The 27,980-nt window shown below is 42.1% G+C and overlaps 1 protein-coding gene across 9 annotated transcripts in view; it reads left to right on the forward strand.

Moving 5' to 3' along the window:
• The window catches only part of Cobl (cordon-bleu WH2 repeat protein), a 247,872-nt gene that overhangs the window by 191,885 nt on the left and 28,007 nt on the right, over positions 1–27,980 (forward strand). For all 9 annotated transcript variants that reach the window (XM_074065488.1, XM_074065489.1, XM_074065487.1 and 6 more), the window contains one exon: positions 25,192–25,501. In XM_074065488.1, coding sequence (XP_073921589.1) covers positions 25,192–25,501 — 310 coding nt within the window. The remainder of the gene's footprint in view (positions 1–25,191; positions 25,502–27,980) is intronic.

The following is a 27,980-nucleotide window of genomic DNA, read 5'->3' on the forward strand; positions in this document are numbered from 1 at the left end:
AATACTATTTGGCCAACATATCGCTCTCTATGCAATGTTAAATCTCCAGGGGCCTGAAGATGAATAAGAATGGCAGACATTTCTTTCACTGTGAGTTCACATTCATATTTCGCTGTCTGTTCCCCCGACAGTTTATTGCTGTGCATCATTCCCTCCTCATGCCAAGCACTTCTGATGGACAGGCCTCTTCCTGACCCTGACCTTTCCCCGTGTCTCTGCTGTCCTGGCTCTGATGCTGTTGTCATTCTTCCTTCTTCCACCTTTCAAGACAAGAGGGCTCATTTGTACACCCACAATTTACCTTCTTTAAAATTTCCATATAAATGCCTAAACTTCAGACATTTGTTTGACTGAAGTTCATGTTTCTTTGTAAGAGCTAAAGATATCTCAATGTAAATTCTAGGTTCATAATACTGACCCATCTGACATTCATTGATACTTGGATCTGTACCTATGAAAAACATTACTTTATTTTAGTTCACTATTAATTCACATTTTTCTTACTTAGCATTCTGTCTCTGAATTTAGCCTCCTAGTTTTTCTCAAAACTAGGTTGTGTCCATAAGTTGCATATCATTATCAATTCAGGTAAAATTGAAATATTCCATCCACCTGCTAAAACAAAATGTCTAAGCACATGAACTATAAATAAACTCTGTTGGACTCACATCCTATGATATGTCCCTACCAACATACAACATTTCCAACTTTTTCTATTATTATGTACTCAACCATTTGGCAGGTTTGCATGAAGAAGAAAGGAGAAGAAAGGTGTGTTTCACTTAATCAAATCATTATTCACTTACTCACCAAACACTGAGTGAGCTCTTACCTAATGCTAGGTAATTGTGCCAACTTTGGGGGCAGTAAGAGCAAGAATTGCAACACATAAAATTTGCTTACCTGTGATGACTCATACATGTGAGAAAAAGCAATGATGGTTCCATTCGATAAGTACTGGTCTGGAGGTTTATAAGAGTGGCAAACAAGGCAATAGCAACCATATCACACAGATATGCAAGATCCCAATTACTGGCCACCTCAAGTGGTCCCACAGACAAACATAGAAGGTAAAAATAATCATATGAAGATTCAGGATTTGGTGGAAAAGACAAATACTTCTTCATTACTTTGATTAACTTTTATTATTATGCAAAGACACATTTGAACTGGAGTGGCTTCTCATGTTTCTCTCCAAAAGATTTGTTTTAATGCTATTACTCAAAGTAAGATAAAGAGTAACAAAGGAGAACTTGTAGGACTATTGTCTGATTGGTCACAGTGAATACGTTAGTTGACTAATGTAGGGATGATCACAGCTGATTATGGTATAAATAATAAAGAAATATAAGCTAGAGCAATGTAAAGCCATCCTAGTGCCTTGTGTTGGTGAAAAACCAGAAATTACTCACAAGGAACAAGTTAAAAAGTACCTCCTTTTTTCACATTGAAATAAAATACTTTTGTCTGATAAGTAGCAGTCATTTGACCTCAAATTATTAAGTGGGGAAAGTCTTAAACAAGACAAGGTAGTGTTTACAAAATGTTGGGGAAAGTGTCAGGATTTATGATTTAGACATTAAAGATTGTAGAAGATTGTATATAATTACAGCAATAAGCATTTGTGTTAGAAGTAGCTATTATGCTAAAGAAGAATGGCAGTGGAAAAATCTCAAGCATGAAGGCAACAGAAGGTGATATTGCTCGTATAATTATTGGTTAGAGAGGCAGAAAATATGATGCAAAAATATACAGAATTCTATTGAACATAAAGGATATAGATACATGGAAAGGGGAACCAAATCTATAGGGTGAGATCAGCTTCCATAATGAATATGATTTGACCATGGCCCTCAAGCCCACTAAAAACATGAATGGGTGGTCTTTGACAATACCTGACTCATGTCTATGACAGATCACCTGATGAACTGATTCATGATTGGGTAAAATTCAGGGTGGTTCAATGAACAAGTCTTGCAGATTTATATATGCCATGACACTGTGCTAGCCAGTATTAGAGTTTTTTAGGAATCAGACAAATTATTTAGGTGAAGCATTTTCCCCCCAAAGCATCTGCATTTCAGAAAAGCTCTCATTTCTGACTCACTCCAGCATCTACCCTTCATTGTAGGTCCTTTATTCTGCTGGTGACCAACAGAAGTCTTGATTTCTTTTCTCCATAAAGTTGCACGTGTACCCACAAAAGATAATAGTTTCCGTTTCCTGGGTAGAGACAACAAATCATGCAAACCCAAAGACTGGCCTGGGCCCATGTGAATTTATGGAAAAGAAAGCACTCGATGAATAACAGTTCTATAGCCAATGCAAAGGTAAAAGAAAAATTACCTATAATTATTTTTTGGCTAGAATTGGCTTAAACTCTTACATTTTCACCATTGGAGATCATGTCAGCAGTGGACCATGAAACAGGCCGTGATTTCAAAACTGCAATCTAGTTTGTCTGATAATGTTTCTTGTCTCACTCCACCAGTACTTTTGACCTTTTCCCATGAAGATTCTAAATCTTTTTGTTTTAAATAAATACTCCTCATTCTAAAGATGAAACAATTTGGAGAAATCTTAAAACTGTTTCCTCCCTGGTATTTCATTTCAGCACCAATCACACATTGCATCTGTGTTTGTGATGCTTATCAGCTGCTAATTTTCACAGTTTTCATGTTAATTTGGATCCATAATATGATACAGTTTGTTCACAACTTTCATAGCTCATGTAATGAGATTCAAAACATTTCTAAGTACATATTAACAATTTCCATAACCAAACAAACTTTTCCACAATAAGAATAGAATTATATCTTCCCAAAATGCCAAGGGGAGGAAAAGGCCCTTCAGAGAACAATGTGAGGCATCTTCCACCATCACTACCAATTACAAATTGACCAGATCCAGGAATTAATCCACTACAGAGTGCTGGCTTTTCCTCTCCTCTCTGAGGTGTGTGTATATGTGACATCCCTGTGTGTGAGTGTATGTGTTTTCACTATTGTATCATTCCTTCCCAAGGAAAAAAATTAGTCACTATGGTAAAACAACAGCAAGCAAACTTCAAACACTTCATTGAAAAAAAAAAGGCCCCAATACTAAATAAAATTAGACTCAAGAGTTATCTGTGTATTTTGGAATTTTATGCTTTTTTCTCTTCAGTAGTAAAACTGCTACACTGAATAACTCTTTTCATTGGAAGGTATGCAATTCAGATCTATCATTACTTCTTTGTTTATTCTATTCTTAAATGCTTTATAACTCTTCCTTGACTGTCTCAAGAAAATAATGCATTTTTATTACTATGTTAAGATGGGTACATCAGAAGGATGTATCTGCCAGTATTTTCAGTTTAAAAAAGTTTAAGAAAGAAGGGTTGGGGGGAAGAGATCAGAGCTTTGGGATTGTAATGTTTAGATTGGTTACATTGTTTCCAGGTTGATAAATTAGGTTTAAGGGAAGAAAGAGAGAAGAAAAATTAAAACATAAAACCTGAATCAAAATGAAACATCCAGTATATATCATCCTTTCTTCTTTGACACGTAAGAGATGAGGGTTAAGGAGCAAATACATCCTCCTAGATTTTGTGTGAGTAAGAAGTGTTAATGAGGAACATAAAGACTTCTGCATCATACAGATCCTGAGTCAAAGATCAGCGTGGATGGCAGTTTGCACGTGTGGCCTGCACATGTGTCCTCTTTGCCCAGGAAAGTTGCCAAACCCTGTTGGAGTGTGCAAAGAGCCTTCTGCATGGCTTATGCCCTTCAGGGAAACCCAAACTGCAGCTGGGCAGTGGGAGTGCCCTGCACTTAGACTAAGACCTCAGCACACCACGACCCCACCAGCCCTTGAGGTCCCAACACTGAGGCTGGAGTCTGTGGCACTTGTGCTACTACTGACTTTCCCTTAGAGAATAGGGGAAAAGTGATCATGTCTCATAGGTGAGCTCCTGACTGTAAGTGGACAGAAGTGGCAAATGAAGCACAGATAGCCAAAGCTGCTGTTTCAACAAGAGGACGGTAGATCCCAGTGGAAGAACATTTGCACTTCCAGCCTGTTTCTCTCATTGCAGTTGCTGCCTGAGCTCTGCAGCATTTGACTGGCAAGCCGCTGAGGCCGCTCTTAAACAGGCAGACCCTGATGTGCACTCACAGCAGTGTGAGGAGCAGAGGGAGGAGGATAGTGTGTAGTAGATGCTGATTGCTGTTCCCCTCTCACGTCACAGCTCACATGCTTACCAAGGGCCAGCTGGGATAAGCCTGACCTGTCACTCACTGGCACATGGCCTACCTTTGGAGTCTTTGGGCTCAGTGACAGAAACATAATGTGTGAAGACTGAATTAATTATGTTTAATGAAAATAAAATAGTAGTGAATGGTTTTAAATTGAGATTTTTTAGTCTTTACTAGTGAAATTATTCATCTCTGTCTTATTGCAAGTTGAAGTGTAAGAATGATGAAAATTAGCAGGTTCTATTTTTTATTTTTTTAATCTCTTCTCTTTAATAGCTTTACATACCAGAAACCTGTATATGTACAGAGAATGCATATAATTTAATTAGTTTTGACACTAGTGTCACTCACAATCAAGATAATAAACATATCCATCACCCTCAAAAGTTTCCTTGTGTCATTTGTAGCTGGTTTTACAATGTTTTTGTGTTCTTATACATAAATACAGCAGTTTTCATATAAATACATAGATATTACCTTAAGACAGTACTATAAATCTAATGGAAAAAGTTAGCAAAATTTTTTTTTTCAGTACTGGAGTCTGAACTCGGGCCCTCCTGCTTGATAGGCAGGTGCTCTACCACCTGAGCCATGTCCCTTGCCCTTTGTTTCTTCAGTTATTTTTGTGATAGGGTCTCACTTTATGCCAGCCTGAACCACATGGCTGGGATGACAGGCATGCATCACCCCCAACCATTGATTGAGATAGAGTCTCTAGAACTTTTCACCCAGGCTGGCCTTCAGTTGTGATCCTCTTGATCTCAACCTCCTGAGTAGCTGTGATTACAGACATGAGCTGCTGTACCACACAGAAAAGTAAGTATATTCAGTGACAATTTCTAAATCAGTTGGGGAGTAAAGCTCCATTCTACTTAACTGGGAAATTAATTGTCTAAATGCAGACCATTATATGTTAAAATTAACACCTTCCGTGATGAAGTTGCATTACGGATCTGTAGAGAAGGAAAAGTGGTCATGGCATTTTTGTAGTCAGAGCAGTATTCTGCTTCATGTGGAAATGGAAGTAGGTATGTGTGTGAGCATGCACACAAGATGCTGAACACTGCCTCCCTCCAGATTTAAAGACAAACAGGACTATTCTCCTGCTGAGGAGGCAAGAGTGCATCGTTTACACATAGGCCAGCTTGCCTCCTTTGTTGCCCTGGCCAGCTTGAGAGCCACTGACAGAGGGCCAGCTTTAGCCAGCAGCCCGCTGCCCATCTGGGGAGCAGACGGGCCAGCGCCAGGGCAGAATCTTCCAGGGCCCCACTGCAGTAGGTCAACTGCCCTCTAACCCTTTCACCCTCTCTGCTAGGTTAGCAGGCACCTGAGGGGCTGGTTTATTTGAGGGAGTGGATCTTTTTGGGCAACTAGTGACTTTACTTGTGTATTTTAACCACAAGGGGGAGCCGTGGTTATCCCTGTGATGCATTGGAGAGAATGGAAACATAGATACAAAAAATAAACAGGGCTTTGCATGTATGCCAGTATTATGTTGCAGCCAGTCACACAAATAGAGGAGGCTTGGTGGCTACAGTAGTGGGGTTAGGGCTGAGCCCTCCATATTCACAAAAAAGAAAAATGAGGCCAGAAATGTCTAGTGACTTGCCTAAAATCACACAGCCAAGTAGTCTACTGTCAGACTGTCCACCCGCTGTCGCAGGGGTGACTAACGGATATAAAAGGTGATGTGTGCATACGTTTATTCATCCACACACACATCTACATGCATGTGCACTCATGGTATGTGTATATATATATGCACATATATGTGTGCATTTGCACATTGTGTGGGTACATGTATACATATATACATGATAAATGCATGTGTGTACATGAAACGTTCACATGTGTGCACATGTGCATACACCATATATGTACGCACATCACACGTGGGTACACCATGTGCATACATACTAATACATATACACCCACTCATACATACACATGTACATAACATGCGTGCATGCACACATGTCAAGGTGTGAGGTCAGCACAGTATGGGGTGATATTAGCTTGTTGCTGGTCTGACCCCCACCTATACACACACAAGATATACCTGAATCTGTGCTTGGCTTGCTGGTAGCCTTTTCAGAGACTATAAACTTGACCACTTAGCCCTCCCAAAATTGTCAGGCTCCTTCTTTGGTGCCTGATCTTCCACTGGGAAGAGACTTAAAAATGAAGGAGAACATGGTCAAATTGTTCGTAAAATGGGTAGCCATGCACTTTGGGATAGGGCAGGAACCCATCACCACCACATTAATAAGCTCCAGCTTTGTTGTCCATCTTCATCCTCCCACTTAGATCTGTCTCCATTGGCTGTTTGTTAGCTGAGAAGCACCTGGCACAGAGTGGATAGCACACAGTGGGACTGAGGAAGGGCACAGCCAGAGAGGGGCAGGGCTTTGGGACTTCATGGATTCACCCCTGTAAGAGCAGGAGGTAATAATGGCTAAAAACTGCCCCTCACACTTTAATCTCAACCATGCCCTTCCAGGTCACTGCTTTTGCTATTCCCCTCATTTTTTTAAATAAGAAAAACAGCACAGAGATGATAAGAAACTTATGTAAAGTCAAAAGCAAGTTAATACTGAAGCCAGGACTTCCTCCTTGCCAATCTGGTCCTGAGTACTTGCTTAATTTCTGCTCTACCTCCTCCCTTGGCTGTGCCCTGCTTGGTATGTGGGCAGGTGCTATGAGACTCCCTTTCCATGCCTGCAGTGACCTCCCCTGGTAGCCAGCCTTGTGTCCACAGAAGAGAACATGGATGACTTCAGGTCTTACTGATGTGAGAGTGGTGTGCTCCTGTCATGCTGGAAGCCACTCCTCTTAGTCAGCAGCCACCAGCTGAACTGTTTGTTCAAACTGAAGCCAACACCAAGTACAGCATCAAACCAAAATGTCACATAGGAAGTAGCCTGACTCCAGAGGGGGACCAGGGACCCCAAAGATAGACTCAGATGGTTCTCATCTGCTGGCACCTCTCAGGACCAGAGAGTCTGCTAGAACCTTGAATTACTTTAGTGTTTTCTGCATAGCAACGTGGTGCACTGCTGTGCTGGCTAGCTGGGGCTGCCATGATGTAACACCACAGACTGGAGGCTCAAACAACAGACATTTGTTCTCTCCTTGCTCTGAAGACCAGAAGTTTGACATCAAAGTGTCAGCAAGGTTTGTTCTCTCTGAGACCTCTCTCCTTGTTTGCAGACAGCATCACCATGCTCTCCCTGTGATCTCACAAGATCTCCCCTATCTGAGTGTCTGTGTTCTGATCTCTTCTTGTTTTCAGGACACCATACTGGATAAAGGTCCACCCTTGGGGCCCCATTTTAACTTAGTCACTTCTTTTGGTGGTGCTGGGATTCGAACTCAGGGCTTCATGCTTGCCTAGAAAGCATTCTGCCATTTGACACACCTCTGGTCCATTTTGCTCTGGTTATTTTGGAGATGGGACCTTGTGAACTATTTGCCCAGGCTGGCCTTAAACCACAGTCCTCCTGATCTTAGCCTCCCAAGTAGCTGGGATTACAGGCATGAGACTTCTTTAAAGGACTTACCCTTGTAATGTTCCATTCTGAATTTACTGGAGGTTCAGACTTCAATACATGAGTTTTGGGGAACACAGTTCCACCTATAACAACTGCTGGGCATCATCCCCAGGTTGCTGAGAACACAACAGAGGTAAGAGTGCATATGTTATACCATGGTAGAAAAATGGGCAGCACCCAGTGTCTGACTCCAGGGCCACACTCCATGTCTGTGTCCTGCCACCTCTCAGACCAGCTGCACTGACTTTGCCCAAATTCTGCCATGATCTATTGCTATCCCCACCCCTCAGGCGGCCAGGATGCCACCTGTCTCTCCTGTGTGCATCCTGGCATTGAATTCCATCCTTGCCCCACAGTTTATGGAGGAGCTACAGATCTGACAAGGTGCCTGAGCTGGTTTCTGAATCTCCCCACTGCTAGCAGGACAAAGCTGAGAATTCCTAAGAGGCACACTTTCACTGGGGACAATGGAGGGCTGCAATTTTCTACACAACGCTGAAATCAATGGTTCCTGTTTCTTACCTCCTCCCCTATTACCCAAGCACTTTCTCAGCCTTTAACTAGATCTTCCAAGCATTTGTGAATATAAGTACACAACGTTTACACACATACACACACATGAGTGAGAAGGAAACCTGCTTTGTGTCTTATCTACATCTGAATTATTGGGGCTTCAGAGATCAGTCATAAAAAGCCCAACATTTGTTTTTCTCTTTAACTTCTGTGTGTGTTTGCTGGGTTGCTGTGAAGATGTTTTATATGTACAGACTCATAAGTGTTCCTCCTGAAATCAGTTATTCACATCACTCAATTTAATGAATTCTATCCATCTTCGAGTTTGCCATGTTGACACTGGTTTCTCCTGGCTAATAGGACTTCTGAGGAAACTGAGCCCAGATATTAACCATTAACCACAGATTGCGGTACAGACATTTCAGACAGAAGTGCCCTGGAGACTCTGCTCTGAAGCCTAGTAGCCTCTGTGTTTTGCTTAGACTTAGTTTTGCTCGACCTATGTACGGCTTTTTAACGTTGTTTGAATAAACTGCTGAATCAGTTAATATGCTTTCTATTATGGTTTAAAAATTTTTTTCAAATATACAGGTCAGCACTGCCAAATGTATTCACATTGGAAAGCACAGCTCCAGGACTTTACCATCTTCAAATCTGACATGGGGTATTCATTAAACAACTCTCTTACCCCAACCTGTGGCAACCACAATTTCACTTTCTAAGAATTTGACTACTCTTGATACCTTGTGTAGGTGCAATCATAACAGTATTTGCCTTTTTGTGACTTACTTATTTCCCTTAGTATAATGTCCCCAGGAGTCATTCATAGAGCCAGTTGTGGTAGCTCACATCTGTAGTCCCAGCTACTCAGGAGTTGGAGACTGGGAGAAGGGTGGACTGTGGTTTGAGGTCAGCCCAGGCAAGAAGTCAGGTAGACCCCATCTTATCCAATAAGGTGGGGATTGTGGCATGTGTCTGTCATCCAGGGGGCAGAAAGGATGCTGTGACTGCCAAAGTGTAACATGGGGGATAGGAGAGTAGCCTAGAACCAATACTCAAGTCTTAGTTCTTTTACTTGGAACCTCAGGCAACTTCTTAACCTCTGTGTGCCAGAGGTTCTTTCCATTGATAGAAAAAGACGTTTCCAGAATTGCACATGCAAATTCATGTAAAACATTTAAAACAATGATCAGCACTCAACAAATCTTAAATATTGTGAAAACAACCACAATTTAAAATGCCTCTGGACCATTGACAGATCACACCTGACCCTCTCCCAGCCTCAGTCTCACCCCTGATATCCCCAGACCCTTGTAGCTGTGACAGTTTGTGATGCCTGACTTAGTCAAAATGAAGAGATGAAGTAACTCAAACTGCCACTTTAAAAAAAAATGGAAAAAAAAGTTAAAAAGTTAAGATTCTGTTGTCAAATAACCCTTAAAGAAAATGTTTAATTTTCTACTACCCAAGTTCCCCCTGAGTAATTCAAGGCTTTTTCTGTGTTCCTCCTTTTACTCAGCATATTTATTAACTGTGCATATAACCTTTGGAAGATCTCTTTAACTATGTCTTTGACAGCTCATAAAAATGAAATGTCTTACAACTGTGGAGTCCTTTCCATTTCTCAGAGGATCTCTGGTAGGTGCCCTGCTCCACACTGGCACTGTGGCAATGGCTGCTGAATGTAAGGACCTCAAAAAACAGGGGTTGAAGAATCAGGCACCCCTGTGCCTGCTGCTGCATGTACCCCAGAACTGTCCCACATGTTGTGGGACCACCAGGACAGCAGACAGCCCAGCAGGGCCCATATCCTGTCTCAGGTCACCATTTCCCAGATGTAGCCCATTGGGACATCAGTTTCAGAGCTGCCTCCAGTGACTCATTGAGCTCTGGTCCCAGCTGGACAGTCATTCTCCCCTTCAGTCCCTGTGGATCAGCAAGTATGCACAGTTCCATATGATGATGAGACACAGAAGGAAGAAGGCAAGCAGTGGTGATGTTTGGGACACTTCTGCCAGCGTGGCTGCTTTTAAACTAGCCCTTAAAAGTTTAGTTAGGATACTTGGAGTGACCATTCAGTAGCCACATCATACATACACACACACACACACACACATACATATATACATAACATATACATACATATATACATATATATGTTTATATACAGAAACATTCATGACAAATTAAGGAAATATGACAGTCCTCATTTCTGTAACTGGTCCCATGACACAGCTGGTGTTTATAACTACCTTCTTGTACTGTCCTTTCTGCACTTCCCTTGGTCTTTAGCAAGACCCTCCACTGATCATGGTTCTTTATCTGGTGGGGTGAGCCAAACCTCCGTTCATTAGGAGTCTCCCTGTATTGGGTTGTCAGAGTTGTCCGTACCACGGACCTTAATCACAGGGCATGGTAATACTGAGACATGCCCTAAGGGATTTCCTGTGTTCCACACCTGATCATTTCCCCCATTTGCAGTCTAGATCAGTTACCCCAGCCAGTGCTGTAATTCCCTTCTTGGCCTATTGTGTCTCTTGGTGGAATCATTCCTCCTTCTGGAACTAACAGCCTGAGGCCAGGACAGTATAATGAATGCTGTGAGAAAAGGAAGCAAGGACTGAGCTGGTGGGTGACTCATGAGGGGTGCCACTCCTAGGCTTGCCAGCTCCATTGCTGGACCCCTGAATCCTGGCTACAGAAGAAATAGCACCATGTATTGGACATTGATTCATACTGTATGCAGCCTTGCAAGGTATTACTTTGCACGGTTCTGTGAGCCATTAAAAGCCACCACACAGTTGTACAACCTTCAAGATGGTAGGGGACAAGGCGAGATCAGTGAGTTCCATGAGCATGGGCCTATCACTGTACTTCATGGTTGTATGGGAAATTCCTTGATCAGAAGCAATGCTGATGGTACTGTGATTGTGGGGCCAGGGTTGAGGAATTCTATGAGTCCATGGGTGGTAGCTGTGGCAGAAGCACTTGAGAATGGAGAAGCAAGTAAGAATCTTACCTTCCCATGAACTACTCCCCTATGGTGAGCCTCTGCTTTAATAATCATGCAGAAAATGTGACCTGTTAAGATAATGACTGTGAGACCTGGGCAGGTGTCATGTGCTCAGCAGTTTGTGTATGGGGTGTTGGAAGATTTTCAGGCAGGCCAGAATTCAAGTGTGCGCAACAAAGAAAAAACTGACCTATGGGAGGCTCCAGCAGATTCCACAGCACAGCTTCCTATGGAGGTGATGCCGGTGGAGGATTCATCAAATACAAGTCAGGAAGAAGTGTCTCCATTTCCAGTCTGCCAAGGGTGTTGGGAAGCAAGGGCTGTCCCGTGAGATGAATGTGTAAGCAGTAAGTAAGCAAAGGACCGGCTACACTTGGTGATGCAAAGAAATAAAAATTCTGCAGGAGTAGAAAACAATAGCAAATAGAGGACACTCTTTCCCTTGGGTTGTATTTCTTAAGGGAGCTGATGCTAGCAACAGGACGAGACAACAGGTGGTAGGGTAATTGGGAGAGGGCACAAATGAGCATACACAAAACAAAGCAACACTTCCACCGGTTTCTTGGTACCTTGCCTGGATTTGCCTACACATTGGACCACTAAAGATGTGAGCACTCATCCTGCCAAGCTTTTTTGATCCACAAATTATTTCTGCCTCCACTGCTTCTGGGCTTTCCTCCTGGGAACTGATACCTTGCAGCACTCTCTCCCTCCTCTCCTCTCCTCTCCTGGGGTGTGGAGATATGTCTTACTTAGGGCTAGTTCTCCAAAGTCTGAAGATTGCAGTTGCTGAAATCTGCTTATCATCAAGTTTGTTCTTGCATTTGCCAGGTTTTAAGAGATTGTGACTACTAATGATTATAGCCACCTGAAGATCAAAATGACAATAATAAGATACATTATGACAGCCCACACTTACTGTCTCCAGGGTATTCATGTCTCTCCCAAGCAGCTCCTGAATGAATGGTTACTGGTATTCTTATTTCCATTTTACAGATGAGAAAGTCAAAGCCCAGAGAGACTATTGTGCTGAAGAGCACAGCTTAGTCAGCACTGTGTAGCAACATAATAATTTAAATTGCCATGAAAGATGTAGGAGAAAATTTGTCTTGGATCTATTGAGTATAAAGTGAGCCCATAAACATAACAGTGAGGTCATGTATCTAATTTTTTTTGTCCTTTATTGTTGTGATGAGTGGGGGTAAATTGTGGCATTTACACAGGTTTTTATAATATTTCAAATATATCATACATGAATTCACCTCCTCTACCATTCTCCTTCACCCCCCACTCCTGAATTAGTTTCAACAGGTATAATTTTTTGCATTTACATGCATGTGTACACATTTTTTGCACCGTATTCACCCTCCTATACCCTTTCCCCAACACCTCCCACCTCTCACTGGTGTCAGTCCCCCCTCCCCCAGCTGCAGGACTTGTTCCGCCCTCCTGTTCTCCAATTTTGTAGAGGAAAAAAGAGAAAAGATAAAATTGAAAACATGACATTTTAGCTTGTTTGAGATAAAGGTAGCTACACAGGGTAACTATCACAGTTTCCTTGTGATATTTCCATGTATATATGTTTTATAACCCCAATGGCTTTATCTCTTCATTCTACCTTATTATGTATCTGATTTTCTATGGAATTTTGTTACACATGTATCCTAAAAGCCTGTAAAAATAGAAGAAAAACAAAACAAGAAGAAAAAGCAACTGAATGTAAACAATGTGGATCTCAGGGATGAGTGATTATTTTCATCCCAGTTGCTTGTATTTTCCTTGCTAGCTGTAAAAAATAAACTTCATTTCATAGTCCAAGAGAATCCTCATAGGAAAACCCTAGTAAAGTTTGGTGGTAGTGTGACTGTCTCTTAAACCCGATCATAATGGAAGAAATAATGGCCACCCTCTTAGGAAAGAGAGGGAAGAGTAGCTCCTTGCTTCCACAGGAGACAGCATCTGACTGACCTCAAGTCTCCAGGACTGACCCTAAAAACCTAGGCTGGACCTCAGCATCCCATGCAGGTTATTTTGGGTATTTGGTGAGTTTTGCTGAGGTGAGTGTTTTCTGGCCAATAAAGCCAAGTTATTTTGGGCCACCATAATTGTGAGTTAGACAGGTGGTTTGTGTGTGAAACATTTAATTTACTGCCTGTGTAGTCTGTTGACTTTGGATAAGGCTAGAAACAATTCTGTACAAGTTTCCCCAAATGATGGGCTCAGATGCCGATCTTGTCATTGTTACAGGCAGATACACATCACCAAGCTGGCTGGACGTGGGCAAGAGGGCTCCATGGGAAAACCATGGAATGACTTTTCGTTGTCCTTAGGCCAACCACTGTGCTGGGTCTAAGTGGCCATTGGGTGGTAATTTTGCTGTATATGTAGGAGAATGTCTTAGAAGAACATGATAGATATGCAGTTATTAGTCATTTAGCTTTTCTCTACTCTCTTTTTATGGTATTTTAGTACTCTGTGGTTTCTAAAATTATTTAGAGGGGAACTTGTCTTGAAACAACTATCCATTAGAATGTCTTTTCAATATTAAAAGTATATATGTTTATTCATTGGTCCAGACTCAGGTCACAGGTTGAATAAGTCATCTTCACAGTTTTAGCTTTTCCATCTGTCTCAAACGTTAGGCAGTTTACACAAATAAGAGGGCAAAAATAGTAAATTGGAGGCTAAGCTGATGGGGCTTTGGCTGTGGGTAGAGGTTGTAATGCCGAAATGAGAGGCAGATAATACTTGGGGACTCAGACTTTAACTCTGTCATTGAGGTGGGCTCGTTTCTCCCAGGTCACTTTTAGAGCTACTTCTTCATAGCATGATGACAGGATAGATGGCGGCTACAACCATGAACACCTGTTATCTTTGAGATCTGGAGATCAGAAGTCTAAAGTCAAAAGGCTAGCAGGGCTGTGCTCCATCTGACACCTGTAGGAGAAGATCCTGCCTGGCTTCACCCACCTTCTGGTGGCTTTGCCAGCATCTTTGATGTTCCTTGGCTTGTGGATACTTCAGTCCTTCATCTTTACATGACGTGCTCACTGTATGACGCCTCTTTGATACCTGTGACTTGTGAATCTCACTGCTTTACCTGGTCCACTTTCTCCTGTATCTCAGGATCCCATTGGCTTCGTCTCTGCATTTGACACCTCCCATCACCACTCAGAACTCAGGAGCTCCTGCCTTTCTCAGGAACAGTTCTCCATGGCCCTTCTTATACCCCCATTGCTATTTGTCTTCTACCTTTTAGCATATTCTACAAACATTTCTGATAAGTTTTGTGTTTGAAAGTCTCACTGTCTCTGAAATTCTTCTCATATACAATCCACAAGTAATTATTTCAGCTCTACTTCTGTCTGGATGAAAATGTTATTTTTAATCCTCTTGAGGGCATTTGGGGGGCAACTTCCCACAAAATGGGACATATATGAAGTGCATGGGAATGGAAAATGACTTTTTGTATTTTGCTTGTTGTTTTTGAAACAGGGTCTTACTATGTTGCCCAGGCTGGCCTTGAACTCCTGGGCTTAAGTGATCCTGCTGCCTCAGCCTCCTCAGTAACTGGAACAACAGGTGTCCATCCTTGTGCTCGTCTGTAATAAGAAATGGAGCCTCCTAACATAGGAAGGAGGAAAATACCCCTACTTTTGACAGCAAAAGTGGAATGTGACTTTTTTTGCTATTTATTTATTTGGCAGCACTGGGGCTTGAACTCAGGGTCTGGTGCTTGCGAGGCAGGTGCTCTACCACTTCAGCCACACCCCTAGCCCTTTTTTGCTTTAGTTATTTTTTAGGTAGGGTTTTACTGGTATGGACCACAATCCCCCTACTGAAGGCCTCCAGTATAACTGGGACCACAAGCATGCACCACCACACCTGGCTTATTGATTGAGATGAGGTCATACTAACTTTTTGCCTGGGCTGGCTTCAAGTCGTGACTCCTGATCTCTGCCTCCTGAGTAGCTAGGATCACAAGCATGAGCCAAAGCACCCAGCCTGAATGTGAGTTTTAAAGATTGGTTGGGAAATAACTGTCTTTGAAATATAGTATGGAATAGATTTCAGTAAGATGAGGACAGGAAACTGCATGATGGTGCAAAGCTTATGATTGCAACTCAGCTATGGAAGAAAGAGCAAGAGGCGGTGAACTGGACAAGATGGAAGAAACCCTTCCCATGTGTGTGGCCCAGCAGTGGCAGCATCGCCCAGGAACAGAAGAGAAATGCAGCCCTCATTGAATCAGAAACCAGGGCATGACTGGGAACGTGGCTCAAGTGGTAGAGCACCTGCCTAGCAAGTGCAAGGCCCATAGTTCAATCCCCAATTTGACCAAAAAGAAAAAAGGAAGGAAGGAAGGAAAGTGAGGGATTAAAGAAAGAAGGAAGAAGGGAGAGAAACAGAGAGAGGGAGAGAGAGAGAGAAAGGACAGGAAAGGAAGAAAAAGAGAAGAGAAAGTTAGTTTTAGCCTGGTGCATTTACAGGCTGGCCTGGGCCAAGAAAGAAACTTTGTGAGACCCATCTCCATAAAACAACTGCGCATGGTGGTCACGTTCCTGTCATCCTAGCTAAAGTGGAAAGCTTAAAATAGGAGGATTGTGGTCCAGGCTGGCCTGGGCAAAAAGTGAGACCCTATCTCCAAATTAACCAAGAGTCCAAAAGGGCTGAAGTCATGGATCCAGTGATAAGAGCATCTTGTTTAGCAAGTGTGAAGCCCTGAGTTCAAATCCCAGTACTGCCAAAAACAGAAATAAAAAAACTGGAGCATGGAGGACAGCTGAACAATCTAGTTTTCACAAGTCCCTGGGGGATTCTGATGCAGGCCAACTACAGGACCCACCATCCACCATCTCAGAGAACTTGGGGGTGTTTGTGGCCAACCAGGCAGCAAGGTCTAGCACCTAAGATTGGTCATTAGATCTGTCATAGTTGAACCTGGCCCCTGTGTCACACTAGCTTCTCTGTGCCGTCTCACTGATTCTACTCTGGAACCTTAGGGAGAGGAACCCCATTTTATCATGAGGACTTTGGAGGAGTGCCTTCACTGAGATCCTGAGGGGTTTAGCATTGAGCTGGATAGACTCAGCATTAGGGCAAAAGAAAGAGCCCTCAGACATAATGAGTCTGGGAATGAGACTGCCCGAGAGAGAAGCTTGCTGGAGGAGGGGACTCCATCCAGCTTATAGGAAGATGCAGGAACCAAGCCTGGGATCACAGGTGTAATCTCGTCTTCATTGAGCTTCTACACATAGACGTCTCCCTCCTGGTTCTCCTGCCCCCTGCTTCTCCCAGCTGTTCCCCAGAGAAGAGGAAAGGCCAGAATGAGCCCAGAGAGTTGGATGACCTTCTCCCATAGCTGAGAGAGAAAGCTGGGGAGGGGAACTATGTTTTAAGTACAAAGTGTGTTCCATTTCCTCACATTGTGTTGGGTGGGAAATGAGGAGGAAATCACAAGAAAGAAGGGCAAGGTGGAGCCAGCCTGCCTGGGACTCTTAAGGAGTATAGAGCTGGGGTCCCTAACCAAGGGCCTGTGTCAGAGTCAGGCCCAGGACCACACAGCTGCAAAGGTGAAAGCCCTCAGGGATTCTGGAGGAAGAAAAGGAGGAGGAAATTGTCACTACCTCAGAGAGATGTAGGAAGAAACAAATATCATGAAGTCTGGCCAGGTTGTCGGATTTTATCAAAGAATGCTCATTTCTCTTATTCAATACTAAAAGTGTTTATTATTTCATCAAGAGTTTAAGATGAGGAAACCTTCCTTCCTGGGTAGGAGGCCCCAGAGCCCAAGTGTGGAATTTTCATAGTGCCTAGACCTTGGTCCCCAGGGAAAAGCAGGGTGGTAGAGGAGAGACACACAGACATGCATAGAACCCGAGGTCCACTGCAGGTCACAGTGAATTTCAAAAGGGATTGAAATTGTGTGTATCACAATTTTAGTTGTTTTTAGTTCCTATAACTGGGAATTCCAAGACATGAAGCTTTATTATAAACTTGGTTGGTTCCATGAACTGAAAATTGACTTGGGACCATGTTTCTTTCCAACGAGTGGAAAACCATGTACCAGTTCAAATAACTAGCATTTATCCAAACCTCACCCCCAACCCATTTATCCCAGGATGACAAGAACAGCTTCCCCAAGAGCTCTGCTGGGAAGGTTGTAAGAAGGATTTGATTTACCCAGTTTAAGACATACCCATTATTGAATCTATCATGGTGTCCAAAGGTTTGAGACTGCCCAAGCTCTGCTTGATCTTTTGCTTCTGTGGCTGTGGATTTTAGGTGAAGATGGACCCGCCCAGATAAAAAAAAATAAGGTCACACACAAGAGGATGGAATTCACTTAACACAAACAGGGAAGGAGACAGTGCTGGACAGATAAAAGCAGCAGCTGTTTCCTATGGATGTTTTTAAAAGAACAGCCGATGGGAACACAGTTCTGTCTCATAAAGGAATAGGTGGGAATATTCTCTGCTCAGAGTCTATTAGATACGTAAAGATTCTAGGACTATAGTAAGGGCTCAGGCTATGGAAAAATAGGGGTAGATTGATACCAAAAAGATATGACTTGATCTTTAAGATAACCCAGGTCTATTTTTAGATCCATACATTCTCCATTTTGCCTTCTTGAAAAGATACAAAATGAACACAGCAGTGCTCTGTAGTGAGCTGGTTGTATATTGTTACCTTCACCATGTGATGTTCGTGACAAGCACATTCACACAAAATTCTATATAGTGCCCATCAAGGTAAGTTTACTTTGAGGAAACTGTACCTAAGGGATCAATTAGAAAGAGAATAGCAATGTTTGGTGCCACTAGGCAGAGCAGACTCCATATGGTACTGATGGCACATGTTCTCTCAGAAGCTAATCCTATACCTTGCCTCTCTACCTTTCCTCCTGAACATTTCCACACACGTGGGTATACATAGTCATATACATAACACGAGATACTCACCAGCATCCATCCTCCATTTTTCCCATGTATTCTCATGTGTTAGTACTTTTACCCATCTTTGATGGAACTGTTCTTCTCCATCTCCAAATCATGCTTGATCCAAGACCTGGTTCAATAGTCAGCTCTGCTGACTCTGCTAGCTAGAATAAATAACACCACTCTGTATTTCTGTGGCATTCTCCATGAACCTCGGTATATTCCCCTGGGACAGCACCAGGACTTTCCAAAGGAGTCCCTTTCTAGATGCTCTGCCTCCACATGTATCTTTCCCCAAGTTGACGTGCCTGAGAACTAACCAGCATCATTCCAAGTCTCCTTCCCAATGGCAAGTTTGACAAATGCCCTTCTCCTTGCTCACAAGGACAGATGTGCCTTCTACCCATTGGGAATCCCACTAAGGTGCAGTTCTCTGAGGTGGATAAATCTTATTCTTGGTGCCTAACAAGACAGGTGGAAATATTAGCATTAGGTTAAGCAGATAAATAACTTGGTATTTGATGGCAAATGCTTTTGAACATCAGGTAGTTTTCTAATTTTTTTTCCAACCAAATTGACAAAGGGCATAACCAAGTTGTCTGATTTTAGATCATTAAGCATAATTTCTTAATTACGACAGATCAATTAAGTGATTTTTGGCACATAATAGAGGAAGAATTTTAAAAATCAAGTGGAATGATGTAGCTGTAACGAAACTCCATTAATTTATCTCTACTTACTTCTGTGAACAAGGTGTTCTGGTCCTTATATCTTATTAAAAATGAAAGCTATGAATTGAATTTATGTCAAACCCTGCCTCATTCTAGCAATAAGGATTCCAGTCATTTCTAAGGAATTAATTGAAAACAGCCTCATTTAACTCATTATAAGATGCATTTCCAATGATATTTTACCTTTTTGTTTAACAAATGCCAAAGTTATGTGGCTGGGAATATAGCTCAGTGGTAGAATGCTTCTCTGGCTCTGCAAGGCCCTGGGTTCCATCCCAGCACTGCAAAAAAAAAAAAAAAAAAAAGGTGTTGACCACTAAGGTATCACAGTGATACCTTAATATACAATAAGAACTTACCACTGCTATCTTCTTGTGGTGAAAGGAAATAAAAAATAAATTTTGATTATGATCACATTTCATCCAAAAAGATTTTTTTGGCTTGTGAATATTTTCCTTTATTTTATCATTTTTACATTTACCGTCATGTGTATACATTTTTTACATTGTGTGGTCCACCTCCCCACACTTCTTGCACGCCCCCTCCACCTTCCCCCACCCCGCCGCTTCTGGGCAGAACCTGTTCCTCCCTCTTGTTCTCCGATTTTGTTGAAGAGAAAACATAACAGATATTAAGACAGACATAGCGTTTTGCTAGTTTGAGGTAAAGATAGCTATACAGAGAGATTCCTAGCATTGCTTCCATGCACTTGTATATTGCAACCCACATTGGCTCATCTCTACCAGACCTCTTCACTACTTCCTGGTCCCCTTCCCATAGTGGCCTCTGTCAGTTTAAGATACTTTATTCTCTCCTCTAGAGTGAGCACATCAACCACATTCAAGTTTTAGGTTTCCTTCCCTTTCCCTGTTCCTCACATGCAGTGTTCTCCCCTTAGTGTGTGACCCATGTCCAATAAATATTACTGCATTTCATACAAAAAGAATAATGGATTAAAAATACATATCGCAAGCATAGTATGTGTTTAGTTAAGATGAGATTCTCTTGGGCTGTAGAGTGGAAAGGAGTTAAAGAAAGAAGAGACAGAGTGTAAAACGCTGCCTGTCAAAAAAGGTCTTGTTCATATCTTTTTACGTGGAGGGTGCTAGGCATGAAAATTCAATGATAATTCTGATTTCTTGGATTGCATTTTTTAAATGAAGAACTTACATAAATATTAATATTTACAACACTAGAATTGTACACCAGTTTTACTCATGATGGAAATTTTCAGACATGAATTAAAAATGTGAGGGGGTGCATGGTTCAAAATTATTTGGGGGATATATAAAAATAACTAAAATGCATTGTGTTAGTTTGTATCATTGCATCAGGAGCACCTTTTTCCCTTTGTTTGAAGGTCCTACAACACAGAGAATTAGGAGTAAGTGGAGAGGAGGACAAGTATGGCTTTTTGGCTGTGAGTGATGTGTGGCCTAGGGAAGTACATTTTCTTTCTTCAAAACCTGTTCTGTGGACCATATAAACTTGGTGAAATTGATCTTAAGAAATCATAAGATGCAAGACCTTTAATTTTCACTTATTAAAATAGCAATAAAAATGAATCCATTAAAAATATACAGATGCAAGCTGGGTGAGGTGGTACATGCTTGGAATCTCAGAAGGTGATTTCTCTTCTGGTCTTGTGACTGCCTGTGAGCTGAGGCCGCCTGCTGCCACCTATCATCACGAGAGAGCATCAGAATTGAGAGTACCAGCCCCGTCACGAGAGAGCATCAGAATTGAGAGTACCAGCCCCAGCAATGGCCAGAACTCAAACTACAGTTTCTACTGGATGTTTATCACCTTTGCACCATGCTAAATTTGAAACAATCTTATGTCATGTATTGTCTGCCCTTGGAAAATATTTATATTTAGCATTTGAAAGTTTCTTTGGTAGCTTTGTAAAAGACAAATTTAAATGAACTGGCAGAGAACTGAACATGGTTGTTTAACTTGAGGTGCTGTAGGCCTTAGCATTTTTTCTTTTATACTTCGACTAAGAATTTCTCAAAGCCCCCATTTAGAGACTGTTGTATTTGAATCAGAATTATATACTTCAAGTGGACATGGAAGGGTCAATAGTCCTTACATCGGCTTGTGACTGCCCACATGGAACAGAATTCAATCAAGTGTTTACATTAGGCTTCTGCTAAAGACAAAGTATGTTTTCACATTAGCAAAAAATCTTGCAGTGATAACTTTTGAGTTCAAAATAGGTTGTTCATACCTTAAAGAGAAGAAAAAATTTGCCAGCTCATTAATTAACTTAAAAATAATGACTGACTCTCTTAAGGAAGAAAGAAAACAGCAGAAAGAATAAAGCAAATGTACTGTGCCTTCTAAAGATTGCTAAATTGTGCCAAGCGCCGGTGGCTCATGCCTGTCATCCTAGCTACTCAGGAGGCAGAGATCTGGAGGATCACAGTTCAAAACCAACCTGGGCAAATAGTTCGTGAGAACCTATCTCAAAAGTACCCATCACAAAAAAGGTGGTGGTGTGACCTAAGGTGTAGGCCCTGAGTTTAAACCCCAGTACCACAAAAAAAAAAAAAAGGTTGCTAAGTTGTGACCTGTCAATTGTAAAATAGTGTTTACATCCCACATTCGGATTTGAGAATTCAAAGAACATTCTAGATTTAGAAGAGATTTTTTTTTTTTAGCTTATCAGAAAGAATTTGTACTTATTTTACAGATGGAGGAAAGGAGTGTCCAAAGATGAGAGTAGAACTTGGCCTGTAGTGTTCAGTTTGGTCTCTTAACTCAGTCCTTCTCCTGCTGCTGCCCCTCATTTCAGACCAGGTCCCAGGCTCTCTAGCTCTTGGAACCATTGCAGGAGGGAGTTGAGGTTCGGGTGGGATGTGGGGCACAGGACCCACTTCACAGCCCAAGGAGCTCCAAGTTTTCCTTCTATGTTTCAGGTTTCTATTTAGAATTGATGAGAGGAAAACAGTCTTCTGCACCATTATCTCATTCAGAAATTGTCAAAACATGTTAAGGTTCATGGGGTTAATCGTTGGAACCAGCAGAAAGAAGAAAAGAGAATTGGGGCCAGGATGGGGGCAGGATGAGCCAGCCCGGGGAGTCTGACTCAAACAAAAGCCTTTGTAGGAAGAAGTGATCAGAAATTGCTTGGAGACTGACGCCAACCCAGGTTGGGCCTCCTGGGAACATTTGTTCCTATCTGTAAATCTGTGCTTCTCTGACAGCTCTCCCAGAGACCTTTCCAGAATGTAGCTTACCCAGCTTTGATCCCCCTCACCGCGCCCCCCCCCATGCCCCAACAAAGCCTTGCAGGTGCAGTGTGCCTTGGTGGCTGCAGCTCTGTTGCCCTACAGTGTGAGCATGGGTTAGGCATCACTCCCAGGGGGGCATTTGCCCCTTCTTCAATCCCTGTGACTTCCCTCATGAGTCTCAGAAAAGCCTCAGAGGGTTTCCTTACCTGTCTGCCCAGCTCTGTCTGCCCACTCACAGCACAGGCATAGATGTGACGTGACCATGACTGTGACCAAGCCACAGGCCTGTGGGAAGATGCCCATGAGAAATAGAGGACTTGTCTGGGCAAGAAGGGAGCTGTGGCCATAGCACTCTGTGTTATGCATTCTTTAAATGTTTAAACACATGTGCCCTGGATGTATGACTTCTCGCCAGGTTCATTTAAGGCTTTGCAGTTGGCTTTATTTAGACAACTAACTCTCAGTCTTACAATTTTTTTGGTCTCAAAACTTCTGAGGGATCTAAGACAAGTTCAGACAAGTTTCACAGTGCCACAACTGGCTAAAAAAAGGTTGGAGGCAGGTTGCTCCCCTCTCTACCACTGTTGCATCTGAGCCTCAAGGAGCTGTGTGGGCTATGGAAACCCCCTGCCCCAGGCAGTGAATGCAGCTCCAGCTGAGAAGATTGCTACAGGGAGCACAAGGGCAAGGGCAGGAGAGTAGAAGAGGGAGAGAACTGACTGGGCAATTTATGTGTCACCTACTATATGCAAACTCTCCCTCAGAGCAGCCTGTCCTGCTCTGCCTATGGAGGTACAGCAAGTGTTTATATTCCATACAGCATGGCCATTCTTTGTGGGCGTGTCTGTCCGCTCATAAACTGAGCTGCCAGTGAGCTCAGACTCAGGCTGGAAACCTGGTGTCCACAGGTCCAGTCACAGAGCCTGTTCTGTCTTGGCAACCACCTGGCCAGTGGAGACCTGACAGTGACATTAGCACTTCTGGCAGCCCTGTGGGTAGTGTTGTTAACCCACCATCCAGGACTCAGCTAGGAAACTTGTTGGTTGGAATTCGAATTCAGGTGTTTGTGATCTGAAAATCGGGTGCTTTTTTTCACTCTTTTCTGTTTTCATAACAGAAGATTTAGTTGACATATTTGTTCAACAATGGTGGCAAAGGCTAGGCAAGAGTGTAGCAAATGGCAGGCAGTAAGCTGTCACCCTACAGGCTGCCAGGACAGCTGAAGTGGAGCAGTTCTAAATACAGATTGGGTCATAGAATGATTTCTCTGTGCTGATTCACAGACTGCAGTGAGTCAAGGAGGTGACAGCTTATCACCAAATGGCGGGCAGGAAAGGTGTGAGGCATATTAACCCACAGGCAGTGTTTCTTCTCTAAGTTACCCTCTAATTAAGATATTTGCAGCTGGGCATAGTGGAGCTTGCCTGTAATCTTAACCACTCGGGAGGCAGAGGCAGGCCCTGTTTCAAAAAAACAAACAAATAATAATAATAAGCAAAACAGAACAGAAATAAGTTTTGTGGCAAAAGCTGGGAAGGAAGCTGGATATTTGAAAAGCATTCACTCATTCAGTATGTTGCCTTGTGCATTTGTGCCTCTAAACCACTCCTCCTCAACCCGTTCCTTTCTTCGAGCTCTATTGTGAAGTGTGTATTCTTTTAAATGTGTGTTCTTATGTTCTTATGTTTATTTTATTGTTCAAGATCTCATATAAACCAACACCCAAAGGATATTACATGTTGTTAGTCTGCCTGCTGTCCAGGCAGGCAGGTGATACAGAGAGTGACAACGAGGCCCCATTACCTTGGTGTGCAGTGACACCACTACAGTGTGACCTGCCCCTGTCAGGCCTGCATTTGTGTCAGGTGTCCAAGGACTGCTTCTGGGAGAAGTGATTTTGGAACAAAGTACACTGGAACTGTAGCAGGACAGTTCTTATGTCCTGGACTGTCATGTACAGTGCTTAGGTCATATGCCTCAAAGTGTCTTGAGGTTTGCAGTCTATTTCTAAGTAAATCAACAACTCTGGTGGACAATTGGCTGAAGTTGTATATTCCTGTCCTTGGAACTCCATCCAGATCTATGCATAGAGCTTTCTGTAATTTTTAAAGAACCTAGAAATTCAAGCAGAAAAACCCAGCGATCTCACACTACGTGTATTTAAGTGTGTCTCTGAATAGCTGGGTAGACATGCGGAGTGACTGTAGTATTCCTCAACATGTCTAAATAAGAGAGCTCTAACATTAGCAGAACTTGGCTTTGACGGCAAGATGATGCTCTGTGCATCTCACGGACTTTGTTTCATGTCAGGGGTCACAGGACCTGAGCCATGGATACTTTTGTTCTGATTCTTTTTAATTTTACTGAAGGTTCTCTCCCAAAGTCATCTCTTCTTTACACCATAACTTACTAGGTCACATGTAAAATTAAGAGAGCCAAATGCCAAGAAAGAGTACCATTAACATTTGAGACCACATTTCAAATGTAGCTATGAAATATTTGTCAGGCATTCCCACACTAGTAATTAGAAACAAATAATTATTTGTTTCTTTCTATTTCTAAAAAGTCTAATTGTTCTTAATTTTTTTACCCCCCCCCCCAAAAAAAAAGAAACTCCTTTTAAAACAACATCAGTTAAACCAAGGGTCAGACTAAAAACAGTTGCATCCACTATATCATTCCTTCAAATATTTAAATGTATTTGACCACAGTATTAAAGAGTATGCATATTTAAAGGACTAATTAATCAAATACCCAGTTTTTAAGGGAGAGTTTTACTTTCAATCACACATACACAGGGCACCTCCTTAGTTAAGATGTTGTTGGAGGAAGCTCTTATGTTAGAAAGTGGGTTTTCCTTATTTCTAGCACCTAGAATTCCATATTTCCCAAGAGTCAATTGGCTGTTGCTCTTGGTAGGCAGCGTGAGACCTGGAGTAGCTTGTGCTGACCTGTCCTTGCATGTCTTGTCCAGTAAGCCTGCCCCTGGGACCTGCTGGTCACTGCAGTGTGGATGGAGTCCCGCCTCTGCCACCAGAGGCCGAGGAGACAGGGTCCGTGGGCAGCTGTTTCGCCTCAGAGGACACAACTGAAGACTCAGGGGTGATGAGCTCCCCCTCGGACATTGTCTCTCTGGACTCCCAACATGACAGCCTGAAGTCCAAGGATAAGTGGGCCACAGACCAGGAGGACTGCAGTGACCAGGACCTTGCAGGAACCCCAGAACTGGGTCCACAAAAGAGCCCATCATGGGAGAGGGATGGCTCTGGAAATTCACATCTGAGGTGAGTCATGGGACCATGGGACGGGTGAAAGGGGAAATCATCCACATCTTCATCCCAGTTTCTGAGGAGAAGTTCTTCGTCATGGTGATCCACTTAATGTTCACTAATATCTGTGTGCTAGGTGCCTTCCACAGAAGTGGAAGTGTCTCCTTCCTGATTTGGCAACTGAATTTGGTGATCTTGCCTTTGTGCTGTTTATATACATGTTGGTGTTTATAAGTAATATGTGATAATGCCTCATTTGTTTTGACACTTTATACAAATGGTACCATATTCTTAGCACACTTTTCTGCTCACAGCATGTTTTTAAGTCTTATCCATGATGATCATGTGTTGTCTATTCATTTGTTTGTCCATTTTTCTATAAATGGACACTTAGGTTGTTTAAGTTCAGGACTGGAAATAATAAGCAAGATGTACATATGTCTCTGTTTTCATGTACAGCGTTTTCTACAAGAGGAATTAGGCCATCAATGTCATTCTGAACTTGATGGAATACTGTCAAATTACTCTCCAAAATGGTTGTCCAGTTCACAGGTCCTCCAGTGGTCTGTGACCCTGTTTGGGATCATAGACATCTTAAACTTTGTTAATCCTGTAGCTGTCACATGTCATTTCCCATGAACGTTAATTTGCAATCCTGTGATTAGTAAGGATGACTGTCTTGTGTACGTGTATTAATAATTTGAGCTTATTTTTGATGAATTGCCGTTTTTGTAGACCTAGTCCTTTTTGAAAAAATTTTAAGTCTACCTTTTTTACTTATGAATTTCTGCTTTGTCAGTTATTCACACACAGAGTCTCTAAGTCTGTGGCTTGAATTTAACTTTGTTTTTTGTTAACTGTACAATAATGCCTTTTAATTTCAATTGTTTGAGTGTATCCTTTGTTTCCCAAATGTATATGCTTTTGGCCTGTTTAAGAGCATCTTTCCCTTACCCTAAAGGATGAAACAGTCTGAATTTCCCATAATGTTTTAGTGCTTCTCTCTCATCAGGGCTCTCCTCTATCCAGGGTTTATTTTCTGGTGTGAAGAATTGAATTGGGTTTTTCACCTTGTTCCTTCTTCCCCTCTGGCTGGACATCTGTCTATTTTGTGCTCTTTCTTTACAGCACTGGTTCATTTCATCTGTGCACCAACACTATGGTCCTGATTCTTTTTTCTATTCTTATGTAGAATAAGAATTCTCTTTAGCTTGTCATTTTTTTCCACTTTTTTAGATAAGTTTAAGAACAAATTACATTATAATATTTTGTAAACATTAATAGAAATAAGGTAAAATGATTTTTAAAAATATTCAGAAGCCAATCACCAAAATGAATGAATGAATGCTCTTATATCTTGCATGTTTTCTTCCAATTGTGTTGATAAAAACACACAGGCCTTCATCTGGTTAATGTAATCACATTTCATTTATAATTACTTTTACCTAATAGCTTATTATGAGCACTTCCCCCATGTAATTGTACATATTCCCTTGTAATTTTTAAATATAACTCTTCAATCTTAAGCACAATTTCAAGGCCAAGCTTCTTGAATTTCATCAGAAAGGAAATTTGAAGGCTGTCTTTTGTCCCTTCCTTCCTCCATTCCACACAGGCTTGGCCTATGCTGTTTGCAGCTATGAGTGGATAGAAATTATGGCATTTCACTTTTAGTCATTTAATGTGGAGAAAAGTCTCTTTCCACTGTAATCTTCAGGTTTGTTCTCTGTTGCATTGGGCTTGTACACGTTTGAACTTTACATCTGAAACTAATCAGGCCCTTTTAACACTGGGTCCAAGATACTGGGCAGAGGACTCGTGGTTTGTCTTCCTGGTATTGACCCTTGATGTAAAATCTCACTGCTTTCTGTCCAGATGTAAGAGTGAATGTTGTCTGTGGTCGTAGCCAGGATAATCATTGGGTTCTTTAGAACTTGATGCTTTATCCAAACAGGGAAGCAGGGAAGGTTTGACCAACCCCATCTCTAGGGTGCCACCTGAAATATCTACAGAGGAATTCTACCACCTCAGTTGTTTGGCCTTCAAGAGTCCACTTCACCTTGCCAAGCCTTACATTCTGATTATGCAGAGTGCAACAAATGACAGCCATCTGCCATAGGTGTGGGAGTCTATGATGTGCCCAGCTCATGTTGCCCAGCTGTCAAGCAGTATCTGTGATCAGCATTACTCCTACCAGTCTAGGGAATGGGGCCACCATGGGTTTCCATGGAAGATCACTTTCCTTCATCAGGCTTCAGTCAGTTCATCAGCCAAATGAGTAAGAAATGATTTCTGACCACCCCCAGGCCCTTTCTGAGATACTATGTTATTTGCCTGAAAGAAGAGATTGAGTCCCTGTGATTTTTCACAAAACGGAAAACTATAATTTTGTTGTTTTTTCTATTCTTTTAATTTTTCAAGATAGGGGTTTCACTGTCTTTTTGCCTGGGCTGGCCCTGAACCTCAATCCTCCTAATCTCTGCTTCCCAAGTAG

The sequence above is a fragment of the Castor canadensis genome, chromosome 2, assembly GCF_047511655.1.
Source record: "Castor canadensis chromosome 2, mCasCan1.hap1v2, whole genome shotgun sequence".
NCBI lineage: Eukaryota > Metazoa > Chordata > Mammalia > Rodentia > Castoridae > Castor > Castor canadensis.